A 17,555-nucleotide genomic window follows, 5' to 3' on the forward strand; every position below is an offset into this window, starting at 1 on the left:
TAATTCGTATTGTAGATAATAACTTACAGTTCACTGGGAAATAAATCCTTAGCGAAGATTATTATTCTTATTTATTCAGGCTTTAGTCCATTACTGGTCCATGGGCATTTCTACCCGTTTTGAATACAAAGACATAACAATTACATTATAACTAATAAATTTTCACTTCAAATCCTACTGACGCGACATCTGAACGAAACGATCAGAAATCACTGATATCGAAACACCTTACCATTCCACCACTTTTATACTTGTACCAATACATCAAATTTTCAATTATAAAACTAAATTAAGTCTTAAGCAAGATTATTATATACAATGCAGATCATATACAATAAATCTTAAAAAAGAATATCTTAATATGAATAATTTTTAATTTAAATTAAATAAATCTAATAAAAGGAATAATAAAAGGAATAATATAAATGAGAGAAAAGTTATTTATAATGCCATTTATTTCAAGTAGATACTTAATAAGATTATATCACGCGATCAATAGCTATAATGGATAAAAGTAAAAAAATTTGTTTCTATTTACTTGATATAATTTTATAAACTAAGGTGCAATCAATACATTAAATCATCGGCCACCTCGAAGACGAAGCACAAGATGCAAGGTTGATTCCTTTTGTATATTGTAATCAGAAAGTGTGCGCCCATCTTCCAATTGTTTACCAGCGAAGATCAACCTCTGTTGGTCTGGAGGAATGCCTTCTTTGTCTTGAATTTTTGCTTTCACGTTCTCAATAGTATCAGAAGCTTCAACTTCTAAAGTGATAGTTTTCCCAGTAAGGGTTTTTACAAAAATTTGCATTCCTCCTCTCAGACGAAGAACAAGATGAAGAGTCGATTCCTTTTGAATATTATAATCGGACAGGGTGCGTCCGTCTTCAAGTTGTTTTCCAGCAAAGATCAACCTTTGTTGGTCTGGAGGGATTCCTTCTTTGTCTTGAATTTTTGCTTTCACGTTCTCAATAGTATCGGAAGCTTCAACTTCTAAAGTGATAGTTTTCCCAGTAAGCGTTTTTACAAAAATTTGCATACCACCACGAAGGCGAAGAACAAGATGAAGAGTTGATTCCTTTTGAATATTATAGTCAGACAGCGTGCGTCCGTCTTCCAATTGTTTACCAGCAAAGATCAATCTCTGTTGATCAGGTGGAATGCCTTCTTTATCCTGAATCTTGGCCTTGACATTTTCAATAGTGTCTGAAGCTTCAACTTCTAAGGTGATAGTTTTCCCAGTAAGGGTTTTTACAAAAATTTGCATACCACCACGAAGGCGAAGAACAAGATGAAGAGTCGATTCCTTTTGAATATTGTAATCAGAGAGTGTGCGCCCATCTTCAAGTTGTTTTCCAGCAAAGATCAATCTTTGTTGGTCTGGAGGGATTCCTTCTTTGTCTTGAATTTTTGCTTTCACATTCTCAATAGTATCGGAAGCTTCAACTTCAAGAGTTATTGTTTTTCCTGTAAGAGTCTTGACGAAAATTTGCATACCACCTCGAAGACGAAGCACAAGATGAAGGGTTGATTCCTTTTGTATATTGTAATCAGAGAGTGTGCGTCCGTCTTCCAATTGTTTACCAGCAAAGATCAATCTTTGTTGGTCTGGAGGGATTCCTTCTTTGTCTTGAATTTTTGCTTTCACATTCTCAATAGTATCGGAAGCTTCAACTTCAAGAGTTATTGTTTTTCCTGTAAGAGTCTTGACGAAAATTTGCATACCACCTCGAAGACGAAGCACAAGATGAAGGGTTGATTCCTTTTGTATATTATAATCAGAGAGTGTGCGCCCATCTTCTAGTTGTTTACCAGCAAAGATCAATCTCTGTTGATCTGGCGGAATTCCTTCCTTGTCTTGAATTTTTGCTTTTACGTTCTCAATAGTATCGGAAGCTTCAACTTCAAGTGTGATAGTTTTACCTGTAAGGGTCTTGACGAAAATTTGCATACCACCTCGAAGACGAAGCACAAGATGAAGGGTTGATTCCTTTTGTATATTGTAATCAGAAAGTGTGCGCCCATCTTCTAGTTGTTTACCAGCAAAGATCAATCTCTGTTGATCTGGCGGAATTCCTTCCTTGTCTTGAATTTTTGCTTTTACGTTCTCAATGGTATCGGAAGCTTCAACTTCAAGTGTGATAGTTTTACCTGTAAGAGTCTTGACGAAAATTTGCATACCACCTCGAAGACGAAGCACAAGATGAAGGGTTGATTCCTTTTGTATATTGTAATCAGAGAGTGTGCGCCCATCTTCTAGTTGTTTACCAGCAAAGATCAATCTCTGTTGATCTGGCGGAATTCCTTCCTTGTCTTGAATTTTTGCTTTTACGTTCTCAATAGTATCGGAAGCTTCAACTTCAAGTGTGATAGTTTTACCTGTAAGGGTCTTGACGAAAATTTGCATACCACCTCGAAGACGAAGCACAAGATGAAGGGTTGATTCCTTTTGTATATTGTAATCAGAAAGTGTGCGCCCATCTTCTAGTTGTTTACCAGCAAAGATCAATCTCTGTTGATCTGGCGGAATTCCTTCCTTGTCTTGAATTTTTGCTTTTACGTTCTCAATGGTATCGGAAGCTTCAACTTCAAGTGTGATAGTTTTACCTGTAAGAGTCTTGACGAAAATTTGCATACCACCTCGAAGACGAAGCACAAGATGAAGGGTTGATTCCTTTTGTATATTGTAATCAGAGAGTGTGCGCCCATCTTCAAGTTGTTTTCCAGCAAAGATCAACCTTTGTTGATCTGGAGGGATTCCTTCTTTGTCTTGAATTTTTGCTTTCACATTCTCAATGGTATCGGAAGCTTCAACTTCAAGTGTGATAGTTTTACCTGTAAGGGTCTTGACGAAAATTTGCATACCACCTCGAAGACGAAGCACAAGATGAAGGGTTGATTCCTTTTGTATATTGTAATCAGAAAGTGTGCGCCCATCTTCAAGTTGTTTTCCAGCAAAGATCAACCTTTGTTGATCTGGAGGGATTCCTTCTTTGTCTTGAATTTTTGCTTTCACATTCTCAATAGTATCGGAAGCTTCAACTTCAAGAGTTATTGTTTTTCCTGTAAGAGTCTTGACGAAAATTTGCATACCACCTCGAAGACGAAGCACAAGATGAAGGGTTGATTCCTTTTGTATATTATAATCAGAGAGTGTGCGCCCATCTTCTAGTTGTTTACCAGCAAAGATCAACCTTTGTTGGTCTGGCGGAATTCCTTCTTTATCTTGAATCTTTGCTTTCACGTTTTCAATGGTATCAGAAGCTTCAACTTCAAGTGTGATCGTTTTCCCTGTCAGTGTCTTGACGAAGATCTGCATGATTATCTGTTACAAAATAAAATAAATTTTGTAATTAATTAGTGGATACTAACATGTATTCATATTAACGAAATAAAATGTTCTCTTTGAAATTTGAGTACATTATTTGTGTATACTATTAGCATAGTATAAGCTTTTTGTTTCTCCCATTTAGTACCATTTTTATACCACTTTTTACATAACTCTCTATCATACCTGATACTTCAGACAGCTGTCATCAGATATATTCTTTAATTATCATAAATCACTTCACGTATCGTTTTGAAACAGAATAATCTTTGTCTTTCATTTCAACAGAAAAAAAAATGGTAGTATTTTGTGCACAATTATATTATAAAGAAATATATAAATTAAAAATTTTCCTTATTATTGCACAAATATATTTATTCTCGCGGTATAATTCGCTGTTGCTAAATGTCAACGTTTTTTATTTGTGCACTTTTTTTAGAATAATCGTATGAAAGGCTTCAATCTGAGTAATGCTAAGTGACACAGAGGTAATTGCGTCATACTGGAGAATCAATAACCGCCATTTTGTTTTCTGTTACTACGCAGCAGAAACGTGATGAATGATATGGAAAATTCTAGAATTTTCTCAATAATTAATTATTAAAGATTCTTCGATTATATTAATATATATATTTTAAATATATAGAAAATATATCCTTCGAAATTTTGTTAAAAATAGATTTTAAACTTTGCACATGTGGTCGACGTCTTCAAGATCACTACTGTTACATTAAATTAAATTGCGTTATTATTTTATTACTTTCTCTAAACAGCGCATTTAAGGATTTAGATACTGAGAATTAACTCTTTCACTGCTGAAACAGTAATAATACGTTCTCCGAAATGCAAGTCCGTCATAATGAACCCATTAAATTCGTGGATTTGACATAGCGCATAATCAATAGATTGCAAAATTTATTCAGCACTGGTCGTCTTGTTACAGGAAATATATTCAGCAGTGAGAATAAAATAATTTAGGACAAAAAGGAAGTAAAAATCGGTAAAATCAAGAAAATCTACAATTATTGAAAATTAAAATACAACAAATTCATAATGTATATAATAAACAAACGAAAGTTTTACCTTCTTCGTAGTAGCTCGTTGCAGCAAAAATTTCAATAAAATTTAAGAAGTATTACGTTCTGCCTCTAAAAACACTCAATGTCCTATACTGAACTGAACGGAAGCCACAGCGAACCTTCCTTTTATATCAGGAATGATAAGTCTTACTGCTCATGCGCAAGCATGTCAGAAGATTTCTAGAAAGATGCCTATTGGTTTATATTTTTATCATCGAATCTCTGACGTTTGGTTGGTTTCTGAGACAAAGGCTATTCTTTGTGGAATAGATTTTATTAAACTGATGCCGTTTATAAAATCATTTATGACACATTATTAGTTTTGAAATGATACGTTTCTACCAAGCGAAATTTTTATCTATATGTAAATACATATGTTTCTATGAGCTGTCACATGTTGATGATAATATTATACAGCTAAAGGGCGCATAGGAAAACTGTTAAACAAAGAAAACTAATGATTCATTGTTTTTCAGAATATATTTTCTAGTAAATTCACTATACATATAACCAACATTTATACACAATATACTAATTTTATCATTTTCCAGAAATTTCAATATTTAAGAAGCTACGTATGTGTGTACGTACGTGTGCGCGTATGTGTGCGCGTTTGTATATAGAGCATACGTTGGTTATGTTTAAAATATTGAACACATTAAGCAATTTAGGTCGATTTTGATCTTCTAAGCAATTTGATCGATTTGATATTAAATTATCCTAAATATTCAAATAAAAATTGTCGTACAAAGACAATTCACTATTCATAAATGTCACATCAATATTGAAATCATGCTACATCTAACTAGGCTGATGTAATAATCTTGTAATTGATGAAAACTTATTAATTTGATAATAAGAATTTATTTTACAAAAAAATATTAAGATACTGAAGTAATATTTCAAATTAGGCACTGCAATCAAGATTATACATATATTTTAATGTAATTAAAACGATGTAATTGTTTATTTTTAAAATAACATTTCGTTGATGTTACTTACCAAATATTTTTGGCAAAGCGTAATGAAAACAGCATTTTTTTTTATATTTCAACAAAAACAAACAAAAATGCAATTAGACAAATCATGACTATGAAAATAGATTAAAATTCTGTTTATATGATTGTTTTACATGAAATACAAGACAATTTCAAAAAACAAGCGTTTACTTACGATACTATGTACAATTTTAACATGTTGAATGCCATTCTATTTTTACAGGGATTGCCCGTGGCGCCTAGTTGCACCAAACAGAATGAATGTTATATAAAATGATATTCGTAATTTACAAAAATTATTTTCTTAAATTAAAAATGATTAATTTTGTATTATGCGATACATATAATGTTGAAATATTACTTACAAGGGATAAGTTATGATGTATAATTATATTTAATGAATTTATCTCACAGAGGTCACCGGCGACCCCCATGGCACTGAAGTGTGATTTCACGTGAATCACTTATTTTTTGCGATTATCAATTATCTCATATTATTTCTTCGCGTTGTTAAATAATTGTTCCACATATTTATTCTTGTCGAGAGCGTTTAACAATCAGGTAAAAGCGTCCATTATACTTTTATATGCTACAAAAATGTTTGCACTTCATGTCTTCTGTTTAATTTTTTATAAGTCGTAACATATTGTAAAGACTGTGCTGGTACTTTGTTTAGAGTATTTCAATACGACACATTGCAATATGCACACATAATAGGTCTATATTTCATATATAAATAAAACTATTTCTATATGTTTTATGCTTCATTAATTTCGTCACATCATTGTACTAACAACGATAACAATGAAAAATTTATAACTATTGACATTTGCTTAAATTATGTATTTCTACTAATCTTAGCGCGCCGGTTACCGGTGACCCCAGTGGCATTCAACGTGTTAATTTAATATTTCATCATTAACATCGAAATAACCAGTTTTAAATAACTAGACAATTACAAATAGAATCATTAGTATAAGGAAAAAAGAACGAAAAATCTCGCAGATAATATAGCTGAACTCTAAGAACAATATATTTACCTTTCACTATCGAAGTACGTTTATAATAAAACACGCAATAGCTCTTTTCACATGAAATAAATCACATATTGTTCTTAAAAGTAAAGTATAATTAGAATGGCACAGTGAACGTTTGATATGATTTTTCTATATGAAAAAAATATAACGTAATTCCCACCTTAATTTCAGTACATCATCCAGTTTTCAATACTGAAAAGATAATATGCATTATTTAGATTTGAAACTTTATAAAGGCTCTACACACACGTTTTTGTAGATTTAAGGTACTGAATGAAAAAAATTTGTGAATTTTCTTCGTAATATATCTGCAGATAATAACACATTACATTACATTAATATTTGGTTTGACAAATAATAATAAATTAAAGATATTACACGTGTCTCTCATATATTTAAATATATACAAACATACTTTAATTAATACTGTAAAACAGAAAAAACGAAAATGGCTTAATACTCTGTCTTATAATGATTCAAAACCTGTATCAGTCCAGCCTAATTAAAGAACGAAGATAAGAAGCAGAAAGATCGAAATTATGGAATTTGAATATCGTTAATATACTTATTAGAAGGACTAGTTGAACCAAACAGAATGAATGTTATACGAAATTATGTTCGTAATTTATATAAATTATCTTCTTAAATTAAACGTAAATTATATTTCCTTTAGTTTTATATCTTATCTTCTACATGTTTCATTAAACAATTAATACAATATCAGTCTCAGTTCTACTCGGTGCCATCCAAAAATAAATTAACTTTCTTTGTATGTCAAGTGTTTCTGTAAAAGATTAGCTAATTATAATCTTACAATCGAAGTGCTATTGTGTGTGTGGCCTTCTTGTTAAAGAGGATGCTTATTATCAACTCATCTTATTTGTAAAAGTTCTTACACAATATTGTAATATGCAAAGGAATATGGAAGTGAAGAAAACCTTATTCTTATCTCATGCATGTTCGATTTATTCAATCAGGAATTGCATGTGTACAACAGAAGATTCATACACTATGTCAAAAAAATTTATTAAATATGAACATTTTGAAACAGTATTCGACTTCCGGTGAAATTTGTAAACAAACTACAGGAAAATATTAAGAATTCTTGACACGTGCACTTAACCCTCATTGGACAGCAAAGCGTTTATTTTAATGATTGATTTTTCAACTCTGCTTTCTTGGAATCTTCTGCGTGAATCAGTACACGCGGTGTGAACATACGTTGTTAGGAGTTGTTTATGCAGGGAAAGAAACATTCTGCACTTCTTTACGACTACACACACAACATACACACGAATTCTCAATACAAACTAACCTACTTTTAACTTTTCAAAACTTATAAATGTTCAGTTTTTACACCACCCTTTCTATTAAACTTTTTCGTCATACATTGTGACTTTGAAATATAGCTAAATAAGTAATTCAAAACTAATTAACGCATCCATCATTTCCTTTGACAAAATCCTAATGCTGGAACTAATCGTACCAATTGCCTGTTTGGGAAAGATCTTTAGTCTTTTTAGAAGTATCCAGTGAAATATTTGCAAAAGTTTAACTATTTATTTTAAAAGTAACGCCATGCTTATTTTTATAATAATTCTGAAAACTAGAATTTACATAAAATAAATTTAATAAATGAAATCTGAAATATTGCATTATTTTAAAGATGTTTGGAACTTGCTAAAAAATTAAATCGCTTATAACAGACAAAGCAATGCATAATGTTTTGTCATTAAAAATTAAACTTAGTACTAATAGAAACGTGACAACTCTATGATATTATTATACATCCAAAAACAAAGTCAAGGTGCAATGATATAATCCGACCTAATAATTTCTTTCGCCATTAAAATCACGATTGCGAATTAAAACGATGCGCTATTGGTTGTCCAAAGGGAGATACATTCCAAATAATTACAATACTGTATTAATAGATCATTAGTTTTGTTTTAAACTTTGATATCTTTCCAATATAGAAACAACCTCATTGAACAAGCAATTGACACGAGAAAATTTTATTTCTTATACTATATAAGTTATGAGTAAATCGATAAAGCGAATATTTTGGTAGATCTACTTGGAGTCAGTCTCCATTTTGATCTCCTCTGCTTTTTTATCTTTCTTCGAAGCTTCACTATCCGTTCCTTCTCCATTACTATTGTCACGTCTTCGTTTTCTAGCGTATCGGCCCTTATATTTAGGTGGCGGAAGTTGTTCCATGCCCAAAACTTTATGAATTTGACGAAATGCAACTAATCGTAAAGCATGTTGCGCTGAAGCAGTTATATCTTCTCTTTGTTGGGCTGTCATATTGCCTATTGCATCAACTGGTTCTTTTTCGCATGGATCAGATAATCCTATGAAGAAATACATTATTTATAATCAGTGTGATTCAATACAAAACTATATAAAATTTTATATAAGTATATAAAAATCAGATTGCCAATCATCTATGCAATACTGCAAAATTTCCATTGAGATAAAAAAATCGAAATACTCAATTTTAGAACCTACAATGGATTTCACAATACACTCAGTCTCGTCATCAAAATCATCATTTGGTTTTACGATTTTAAAAATTAAAATTTTTTTACTGATTATATTAATTAGCAGGAACATATTACGATATACCTGGGCTTCCTGGAAGCAATATTCCTCCAGCAACACATTCTAGAAGTCTTCTTAACGCTTCACCTGGACTAAGAGGTCCTCCAGCAGTACTAATCACTTTCTCAGTTAACAATTCTAGTGCCTGAAAGAAGATTGAACACCTGTTTGTTTCTATCTAATCCTTATATTCTGACTAGGACTGAATCTGGCCAAAATATAAAGAAGAGTCTATATCAGAAATTCTACATTAACGTGAAATAGATAGAATCCTCAGCCACCATGCAAGACAGTACTGTATTCGGTTTTGAATTCTTTTAATTATCATTGAATAGTTATAAATCACTTTGTTTTACTTCTAATAAAATCAGATATCATATATGCATCATAAGAGTCGTTTCATACTAACCCATGGGTTTAATGGTCCCCACGTGGGTACACGGTTACAAAGATCACGCATTATGCGAATGACCATAACACAGCTCTGCAGTGAAGTTGCTCTAGCCTGTTAAATACGATCAGTATTTTAGTACATACAATTTGATACACAATTTAAAGTCTCTGAGTCTTCTGGAGATGCGACACCCTAAACTACTTTTAATTTGCTTTGTGTGGGCTTTAGCTATCCTCCCAGCCTCGTGCCTATAGCTCCTAAATATTAGCCCATATCAAAATTATCGGGTGTTTATTAAGTATTTCCTGAACAATTAATACCTAACATAATATTTAAAAAAAAGTGCAACGTATCAGAAAAACTGTACACTTGTCGAACTGCCAAATACAACTATTGAACTTATAACTGAAAAACACCCGATATACTTATGACACCACTGTGTGTTTGTGCTTGTCTGTCTTTCAATATTTAACAGTGCTTTCAACGCACATTATGTAGAAAGTATGAAATAAAGTACATATGTATAAAGAGAAATACACTAACTTCAAGGATTTCTAAGACAGACCTAGAACAGACTCAGTCTAGGCTACAATGCATTAAGATTAATCCAGAATAATGAATAAGCTTGATCATAAGCATCGTAAAGCAATTTAGTGCATTATAAACAAAACAAACAAAACTACATCTTTTGAAGAAAAATTACGTACTTTTAACACGACTTTCTGCAAACAGTTTCCTATTATTCTGGATGTTGATGATTTGAAGTAAAGCAAATGTAAATGCTTTTGATGTGCATTAATATATTAAATGCTACAATTCACGTTTACATAATGCTTATACTTCTTGCCTGAGACTATCTGATTGCACGTTCGATGTATTCTGTTTCTGAAATTATGCTATACATACACTTCTTTCTCTTCCTTTTTCCCTTTTTAGTCAAATTCTGCCAATAATAAAATATTGCCACTACCATCCACTTATAATAACTAACACATTGATTATAAATTACAAATAGTACATGACAAAGATTTTTGGATTAACTACCATAAAATGCAATATTAGTGGATAAAGTGGATTGGCAAACCTACAAAACTGAAACATCAAACGTGATCAAATAAACATTTCAGACAAAATCATATCAACAAGAAGATAGATAGTAATAAAAATAAAATTGTCACAAGGCTGGAAGTTCTAAGACTGCTCTTTTTTGCGGACAGAGAGAGAGGACAACTTGCACGCGTTTCACGTATTAGGAAAAAATAACAGAAAACAGTCACTAGTGCCAACAAAATGGCACTGACAATTCGAGATCTTGAACTGAGAGTTGATTGATTCAAACCTGAAACCACTTGGCATGCCTGAGTGCAGCTAAAGCCTCCAAACACTTAGCCTTGGGAAGTACATCTGGTGGATCTGGTTTCGTCACAGCGGGCGCCGCGGGCGTTGTTTGCGGTTGAGCAGCTCCCTGTTGCTGCTGTCCAGCATTATCTGAGATTCCAACAAAGAAAGCACAACACGCTTAGACAACACTTAGAGTGTTTGATCATGCCCAACTTGGGTTTTCCCTCTATATATAATTATATTTTAACTCAAGCACATTAAACTTGAGGGCATAGTCTAAAACATTCTCATTGAAATAAAAATAAACCTAATCGAATGTAGTACATAACAATGATGCATTACTCCTATTCCTGGACGTCCTTTCTTCGCGTTACAAAAGAACGACCGACGTTTCTTACTGAAATTGACAGCGTTACTTAAAATTGAATATTAAAATAACGCTATCAAAAGAATCGTCGGTTAAGAATAAGGAGTTAACTGCACATTGTGTATTATGCGTACAGCATTCGATGATAGAGGGTTTTCATTAAAATTATTAATGCATGATCAAAAAGTCCATAGTTTTAAGATTGCCTCAGCGTTGTTTCCTCATACCAAAAGCGTGTCCACGTTCATAATAACATATTATCTTCCTTAATGGAGACTCCAGCTTAACTATTATCGATATAACTTATAAAGTATATTACTACAAATTAACTTAAAATGAAGAAAAGCGACATCTAATCGTACCAAGTTTACGCTCTCTCTTTTCCGTTAAAAAATGGCTGTTAATATATTTCTATCTACGCTCTTACATATTTTTAAATAGTAATGCCTTTCAAAAATATAAATTATACTCAGTCGTGGACACACTAAAATGCGGCTGTATCAAAAAGAAAAAGGAATTTTTCATGTTAGAGCGTATATACACTGGCAACCGTTGAAGTCCTTGGCTGCCCCTGCATCATCCTGGTGCTTAGAAAAATTTACAAAGAAGCTTTTGGGCCATGAAAAGAACAAACAAAATTCATAAACCACGTTTTCAAGAAAGTAGCATGAAAATAAAAAATGCTTTCTGTAAAATCTCTAAAATTATCAGTTATCCTTTTCTTGGCCACTATGAAAATATAAAACGATCAAATCACCTGCAGCAGCAGCTGGTTTAGGAGTTTCGCGCATTAAAGGACTGGTAAGTGTTACGCTAACAGTCACACTGCCTCCTGAAACAGTTAATGCTGCTGACTCTGGGTGTTTTCCAACATTGTAAGTATCCTCTGGAGCTACGATCTTCAACTGTGCCGGAAGTATCTCAGCAACTTTATTCAATAATGATCTGTAAATAAGAAAATATTTATATATGAATTTGTGTACAAAATTAATATATTTATACACAAATACATAATTTTGTACAACTAACCGTGTTGGTTTTTCTGCACACAGGACTACAAGACAAACGTGATTGTCACCAGATAATAGAAGTCCCTTCGCTAAATTGCCAACACGCATTACCCCTCTTAATATCCTGGAATCTTCTTTTTCCTTCTGAAATGAAAACAAATTGCCGTCGCTGCCATCTTCTTTCTGCGGCGTCGTTGTTTTCTTTTTGTCAGAATCTTCTTTAATCTTGACTATATCTGCATTTTGTTGCTGTTGTGGTTGTTGTTGTTGAGGTTGCTGTGGTGTAGTCGTAGTTGGATTCGTTGGTGTAGCATTAGTAATAGATGGAACTGTTTTCTTGCCTGCAATTATAAAAATATTTTAACTATGCTATAGATATAAAATATAAAATAAGAAAAAGATAAAAGAAGAAATAATTACCTGCTTCAGCCAATGTATCAGATACAAATTTCAATGCTTTTTCAGTATGTGAAACGATTTTCTGAACTGCCAGCAGTTCCTGTTCTTTAGGATATATGGTGGTATGATGAGCTAATACATGTTTGTCATCTGATGAATCTGGCCTTCTTTGAGGACCAGGGAACATCATCATTGGTGGCGGTCCTGGGAAAGGACGTGGCATTGGTGGAGCTCCAGGTCCACGTCCATAGCGTCGATACCATTCATAGTACTCACATTCTTCTTCATAGCGTCGTCTTTCTTCCCAATACATCATTTCCTCATCCATCATTGGACCCATAGGTCCCAATTGATTAATTTCTTCTCTACGTCGTAAGTAATCGTCTCGCATTTGTTGTCTACGAAATTTTTCTTCTAACATCTTTCTTTGCTTCAGACTTGGTTTCATATCAACAACTAAGTCAGGATTAACTTTTTTCTTATAAGCAAATCTGTGTCGTCTTCCTTTCATATGCATATCTTTGGCATTGGGATCATTAAATCTGCATTCACAAAGTTTACAATTAAAACTTATAATTTTTCCATCTTCGGATTTGTTTTCTTCTATGTACTCTTGACCAACTGGTTGAATATCTTTTTCATCAACAGCTGCTTCTTCAACAGTTTCCTCTGTTGCAGTTTCTTCTGTCTTAATTTCCGGGGCTTGATTTTGATTTACAGTCCCCAAATTTCCAGCTGCAAATATTACACATGATGTTAATATGTATTCCATATCTATCATAAATTTGTATATTTAATATAACATAAACTGTGTATCTGTAACAAGAAGATTACTTACAAGCAACAAAGTTAATTTTAGGAGTAGCCGTTACGGTTGGCTTCTTAACTCCTGCAGTTTTAGCTGCGGCTGCTGGTTTCGGGTTCAAAACTGTTGGATCTGCGCTTGGTATTGGTTTTCCAAGTTTAGTGTGTAACTTAACAACCTTTTGATGTTTAGCCCCCCTAATATGAGCAGCATAAGCATCATTTCCAGTACAAGTTACATCACAAAGTTCGCAACGTAGACTGTTGCCTGCCCCACGTGCCGGTGGTTGCTGCGGTACTTTCAGAGAAGCTTCTTTCTTCTTATGTTTTTGGCCCTCCAGATGCTCACGGTACGTTTGAGGTCCAGCACAGCTGATCTTACAGACATCGCAATAGTGTAGTTGTTGTGGCTTAGGGGGCTGCTTGGGCCGCATTGCCTTCATTCCTCCCCCTCCAGTGCCAAATCCTTTTCGTCCGTAGCCCTGCCAACCTCCAGTCTTCTGGTTAGTTGAATTGCTGTTTGCACTCTGTTGGGCTACATACATAGTCGCAGCGCTATATAGCGCTGCGTCGTAGCCGGAATACGTTGTACTCGCCGTTTCTAAGGGAAATGAAATTGAAACCTCAAACTTTGGAGGAGTCAATCCTTTATATTCATGGAACCATTCTACTAACTTGTACCCATCAAAATGAATACTTTATTCTTTTGATAAAATATTTATCAAGTATATTGTATAGTAATCACAAATCTTTATATAAAGTCAATTTTGTAACTTCAGAAAGATTCAATTCAGCTAAACTTTTAAGCCATGTTGTGGTTTAAAATGTTAGCAGAATTTTATTATATCATTCATATGTATCAATTCCAATACCCAGAGGATCAATTTCATGTTATTAGTGCCTACGTCACGGTTAGCAGGACATTTACATAGGATTTTCAATCTTGGCGAAAAACATTAACATATATACATATATACATATATATATATAACTTACTATTTGTAGCTGTCGATGGTGTAGCCGCGGGTGTTGCAGGAGCTGTATATCCTGAAGAATAGGTAGCACTTTGAGTAGGATTAGATTGCTGATAAGCTGTACTTGATGCTTGGTATGTTTTAGCTTGTCCAGTAGTAGTAGCTTGCCTGGCTGTGCCTGTATAAGCACTAGTGGTGCTATATGCAGGTTTTGCAGCTTGATAATGTGTTTCTGTAGTAGTGTAAGTCGCTGCAGCTGCAGCAGGTTGCTGGTAATAAGTTTTAGCAGCGTCGTATGTAGCTGCAGGTGCAGCACGCCCGTAACCGTAATCGTATGTCTGAGCCACAGTACCAGGATTAGCAGCTATAAAGAAAAAGGACCTTATGAAACTGCAATGTAAGCACGAAAATACTGGATACTGGATTCTGTTTATGAAAGAAAAGAAAGATGAAAAATATGAAATTGACTAAAATGAACTTACCAGCGTACGTGGTCCCAGTAGCGGCTGCAGCGGCGGCCGCTTGATACGTTTCGTAACCTGTAGCCGCGGCAGCAGCGGGTCGTTGAGTGTACGTGGCGGCAGTTGCCGCTGGAGTTACTGCGTATCCCGCTTGACCAGTCTGATAAGCGGCTGCGCTGGTCGCTCTGTTCGAAAGAATAAATAGGTTTTCTTACAGGCAAGGAATACAATGAAAAATGGAAACGCAAAACGAAAAAGACCTCTATCGGATCCGTGCCCGGGAGAGACGCTCGATGGACGCTCTACTCTCAGCAAGAAATGGCGGCCAAGCCGGCTGGGCTCTCGCGTGCACCGATTTTAACGAACAATTATTACTCCCGCCAACGTAGTTACCGTCACGAATTTTCGAAAAACTTAACACTAGCTACTTAATAATTATGGTATGCAATCGATTTCGTACCCATATTGCGTTCCGCCGTGAGTAAACCCAAAATAATTGTTCTGAGCCATCCTTCCTCGCAGAGAATCCCGGAAAGAAGGACAATGGAGGAAGTTGTAGGGCGTGCCACGAACTCGATAGAATGGCGGCGCTGCCGCGGCTCCTATTGGTTATTCTGTTGGAGCCGGGCGCAACAATTGCAAGAATGCCGCGCCCTCAGTGGCCGCTTCCACGAGAACCCTTCGTCGTCCTCCGACAAACTACCTCCGCGCAAATCAACGCGCTACCGTACTAGCCAGAGAAACTACCGCGAGAAAGTATTCACGAAGCGGACAGATGTATACGGTTAATTGAAACTTAACTTACTGCGTGTTTTCTCGTTATCTCCGTTATCCGGGGTAGTATGTAGTTTGTGTAATTTTCGCGGCTGGTGCGTGTTGCAGTGAACGTCCGGCGTGCGCAAGAAAGGGCTAGTTTGCCGGTGACGCGTGCGTTCAGCGAATTATTTTTTACGCCCCCTAGTAGTAATTGCATCTATCGTTTAGAATTGAAGCGCTCTCTAGTAGGTCTTACCATAATTCTAATGAAATCTTTTTCGACTCGCACAACCAATTTGAAAGTAACACTTACGTTCGATACGTAACCGTATATATTTTAAATATTATTTTTTTTTAATCATACAAACACGCGATACAACATGCCACCGCAGTTAGCAAAGAAAAAGCATGCTAAATATTTCCAGAGGTTATTGCAAATCATGCCCAATTCATGTTCAGCAGAATTTGACTGCTCTAGACTTGCTGTAGCGTTTTTTGCTATATCAGGATTAGACATATTGAATTGCTTGAATGATCTTAGTGAACAAACTAAATTAGAGGCGATAGACTGGATCTATAGGCTTCAAGTAACAGGAGCTGGACCACGCTCCGGCTTTCAGCCTTCGACAACAATACCAAAGGATGCTCCAAAATATCAATGTGGTCATTTAGCAATGACATATATTGGATTAGTTACCCTCTTAATTCTTGGAGATGATTTAAGTCGAGTTGACAGAGAATCCATTATTGAAGGAATGCGAGCATGTCAAAATCCGGATGGATCATTTACAGCTATTATAACAGGATGTGAAAGTGATATGAGGTTCCTTTACTGTGCTTGTTGTATATCTATAATTTTAAATGATTGGTCAGGCATTGACAAGACAAAAGCAATTGACTACATTTTAAAGAGCATTGTAAGTTTTTATCCTTTCCTCTTTTTATTTTACTTATAAAGAGTATTAACAAAAACTGGCTCTGTCTACTTAATTTTATCATAGCACAATATCTCAACAATGATTATAGTCATATGATGGAGCAATGGGCCAAGGACCTGGTCTTGAATCACATGGAGGATCTACATTTTGTGCTGTAGCTAGCCTATTTCTCATGAACGAACTTCATAATGTATTGACAAATGATCAATTAAATAGACTAAAAAGATGGTGTCTTATGAGGCAAGATAGTGGCTTTCATGGAAGACCCGGAAAACCTTCTGATACTTGTTATAGTTTTTGGGTGGGAGCAACTCTACAAATGCTTGATATTAACAAATTATCAGATCCTGATGAAAATAGGGCATTCTTGCTTGAAACTCAAGATAATATCGTAGGAGGATTTGGAAAATTTGCTGACTGTCTCCCAGATCCTCTTCATACTTACCTAGGTATGTAGCAGATAGGATATCCATAAAAATAACGTACAATAAAGATAATATACAATATAAATACCTAATTGTTTAGGTTTATGTGGTTTAAGCCTCTTAGGAGAAACTGGTTTATGCGTAATGAACGCTGCGCTTAACATCTCTGATCGAGCATATAAACATTTATTAAAAATTCATGAAGTATGGTAATGCAGTTAATAGTCGTATAAAGTATTTGCAACAACTGAATATCATATCTAACGCACAGAGCTTAAAGTACGAAGGAAAAGTAACATTTTTGCATTTTCATGGATCCTATTTGTACAGTTTCCACAGATCCTCTGTGTCTAGAATTGTTATTCCAAAAGCGTCAATTAACAAAAATATTATGATTTTGAGGTATGTTATCAATTATTCTGTTTCAGTTAAGACACTTGTTGAAAATGTATCCAAAGCACATATTGAAAATAAGAGGAAAAACAATAGCATAATTTAAATGCATCTTAAAATGTCATTAAGTATATACAAATTTTAAAAATTCTAATAAAAACAACAAAAAAATATGTACAAGGTATTTCTAATTGATACCCTACATCATAATAAAAATTCACAAAATTATTATTCAACTAGT

General features: G+C 34.4%; 3 protein-coding genes across 4 annotated transcripts; 1 reads left to right on the plus strand and 2 right to left on the minus strand.

Annotated features, from left to right (window-relative positions):
• Nucleotides 1–64: 64 nt before the first annotated feature.
• Nucleotides 65–4,571, minus strand: Ubi-p63e (Polyubiquitin-63E). The gene is made up of 2 exons (XM_072005107.1): nt 4,415–4,571; nt 65–3,328 (listed from the first exon to the last, which is right to left on the minus strand). Exon 2 carries the CDS (start codon nt 3,320–3,322, stop codon nt 581–583), a length of 2,742 nt encoding a protein of 913 aa, XP_071861208.1. The 5' UTR covers nt 3,323–3,328; nt 4,415–4,571; the 3' UTR covers nt 65–580.
• A 2,246-nt stretch (nt 4,572–6,817) lies between these two features.
• Zn72d (Zinc-finger protein 72D) lies at nt 6,818–15,462 on the minus strand. Of its 2 annotated transcripts, none has more exons than XM_072005008.1 (11): nt 15,263–15,462; nt 14,824–14,987; nt 14,364–14,705; nt 13,402–13,857; nt 12,585–13,298; nt 12,184–12,505; nt 11,912–12,099; nt 10,786–10,934; nt 9,462–9,557; nt 9,077–9,197; nt 6,818–8,802 (listed from the first exon to the last, which is right to left on the minus strand). In XM_072005008.1, exons 1-11 carry the CDS (start codon nt 15,310–15,312, stop codon nt 8,519–8,521), a joined length of 2,886 nt encoding a protein of 961 aa, XP_071861109.1. In that variant the 5' UTR covers nt 15,313–15,462; the 3' UTR covers nt 6,818–8,518. The 2 variants fall into 2 exon arrangements, with proteins under 2 accessions (XP_071861109.1, XP_071861101.1); XM_072005000.1 differs by having other exon boundaries at nt 13,402–13,968.
• Nucleotides 15,463–15,490: 28 nt separating this feature from the next.
• On the plus strand, nt 15,491–17,487 carry Betaggt-i (geranylgeranyl transferase type-1 subunit beta). The gene is made up of 3 exons (XM_072005529.1): nt 15,491–16,475; nt 16,585–16,945; nt 17,022–17,487. The coding sequence occupies exons 1-3, from the start codon at nt 15,939–15,941 to the stop codon at nt 17,132–17,134; spliced, it is 1,011 nt and encodes a 336-aa protein (XP_071861630.1). The 5' UTR covers nt 15,491–15,938; the 3' UTR covers nt 17,135–17,487.
• Nucleotides 17,488–17,555: the final 68 nt, after the last annotated feature.

Source organism: Bombus fervidus, chromosome 1 (assembly GCF_041682495.2).
Source record: "Bombus fervidus isolate BK054 chromosome 1, iyBomFerv1, whole genome shotgun sequence".
In the NCBI taxonomy this organism is placed as follows: Eukaryota; Metazoa; Arthropoda; class Insecta; order Hymenoptera; family Apidae; genus Bombus; species Bombus fervidus.

Excerpts from the sequence above, each read along its gene's own strand:
- Ubi-p63e (XM_072005107.1), bottom strand. The coding sequence starts at position 3,322 with ATGCAGATCTTCGTCAAGACACTGACAGGGAAAACGATCACACTTGAA.
- Zn72d (XM_072005000.1), bottom strand. The coding sequence starts at position 15,312 with ATGGCTCAGAACAATTATTTTGGGTTTACTCACGGCGGAACGCAATAT. Across the intron at positions 14,988-15,262 it reads CACGGCGGAACGCAATATGG|AGCGACCAGCGCAGCCGCTT; the intron begins GTACGAAATCGA and ends TCTTTCGAACAG. Across the intron at positions 12,506-12,584 it reads TGATACATTGGCTGAAGCAG|GCAAGAAAACAGTTCCATCT; the intron begins GTAATTATTTCT and ends TTATAATTGCAG.
- Betaggt-i (XM_072005529.1), top strand. The coding sequence starts at position 15,939 with ATGCCACCGCAGTTAGCAAAGAAAAAGCATGCTAAATATTTCCAGAGG. Across the intron at positions 16,476-16,584 it reads ACTACATTTTAAAGAGCATT|TCATATGATGGAGCAATGGG; the intron begins GTAAGTTTTTAT and ends CAATGATTATAG. Across the intron at positions 16,946-17,021 it reads TCCTCTTCATACTTACCTAG|GTTTATGTGGTTTAAGCCTC; the intron begins GTATGTAGCAGA and ends CTAATTGTTTAG.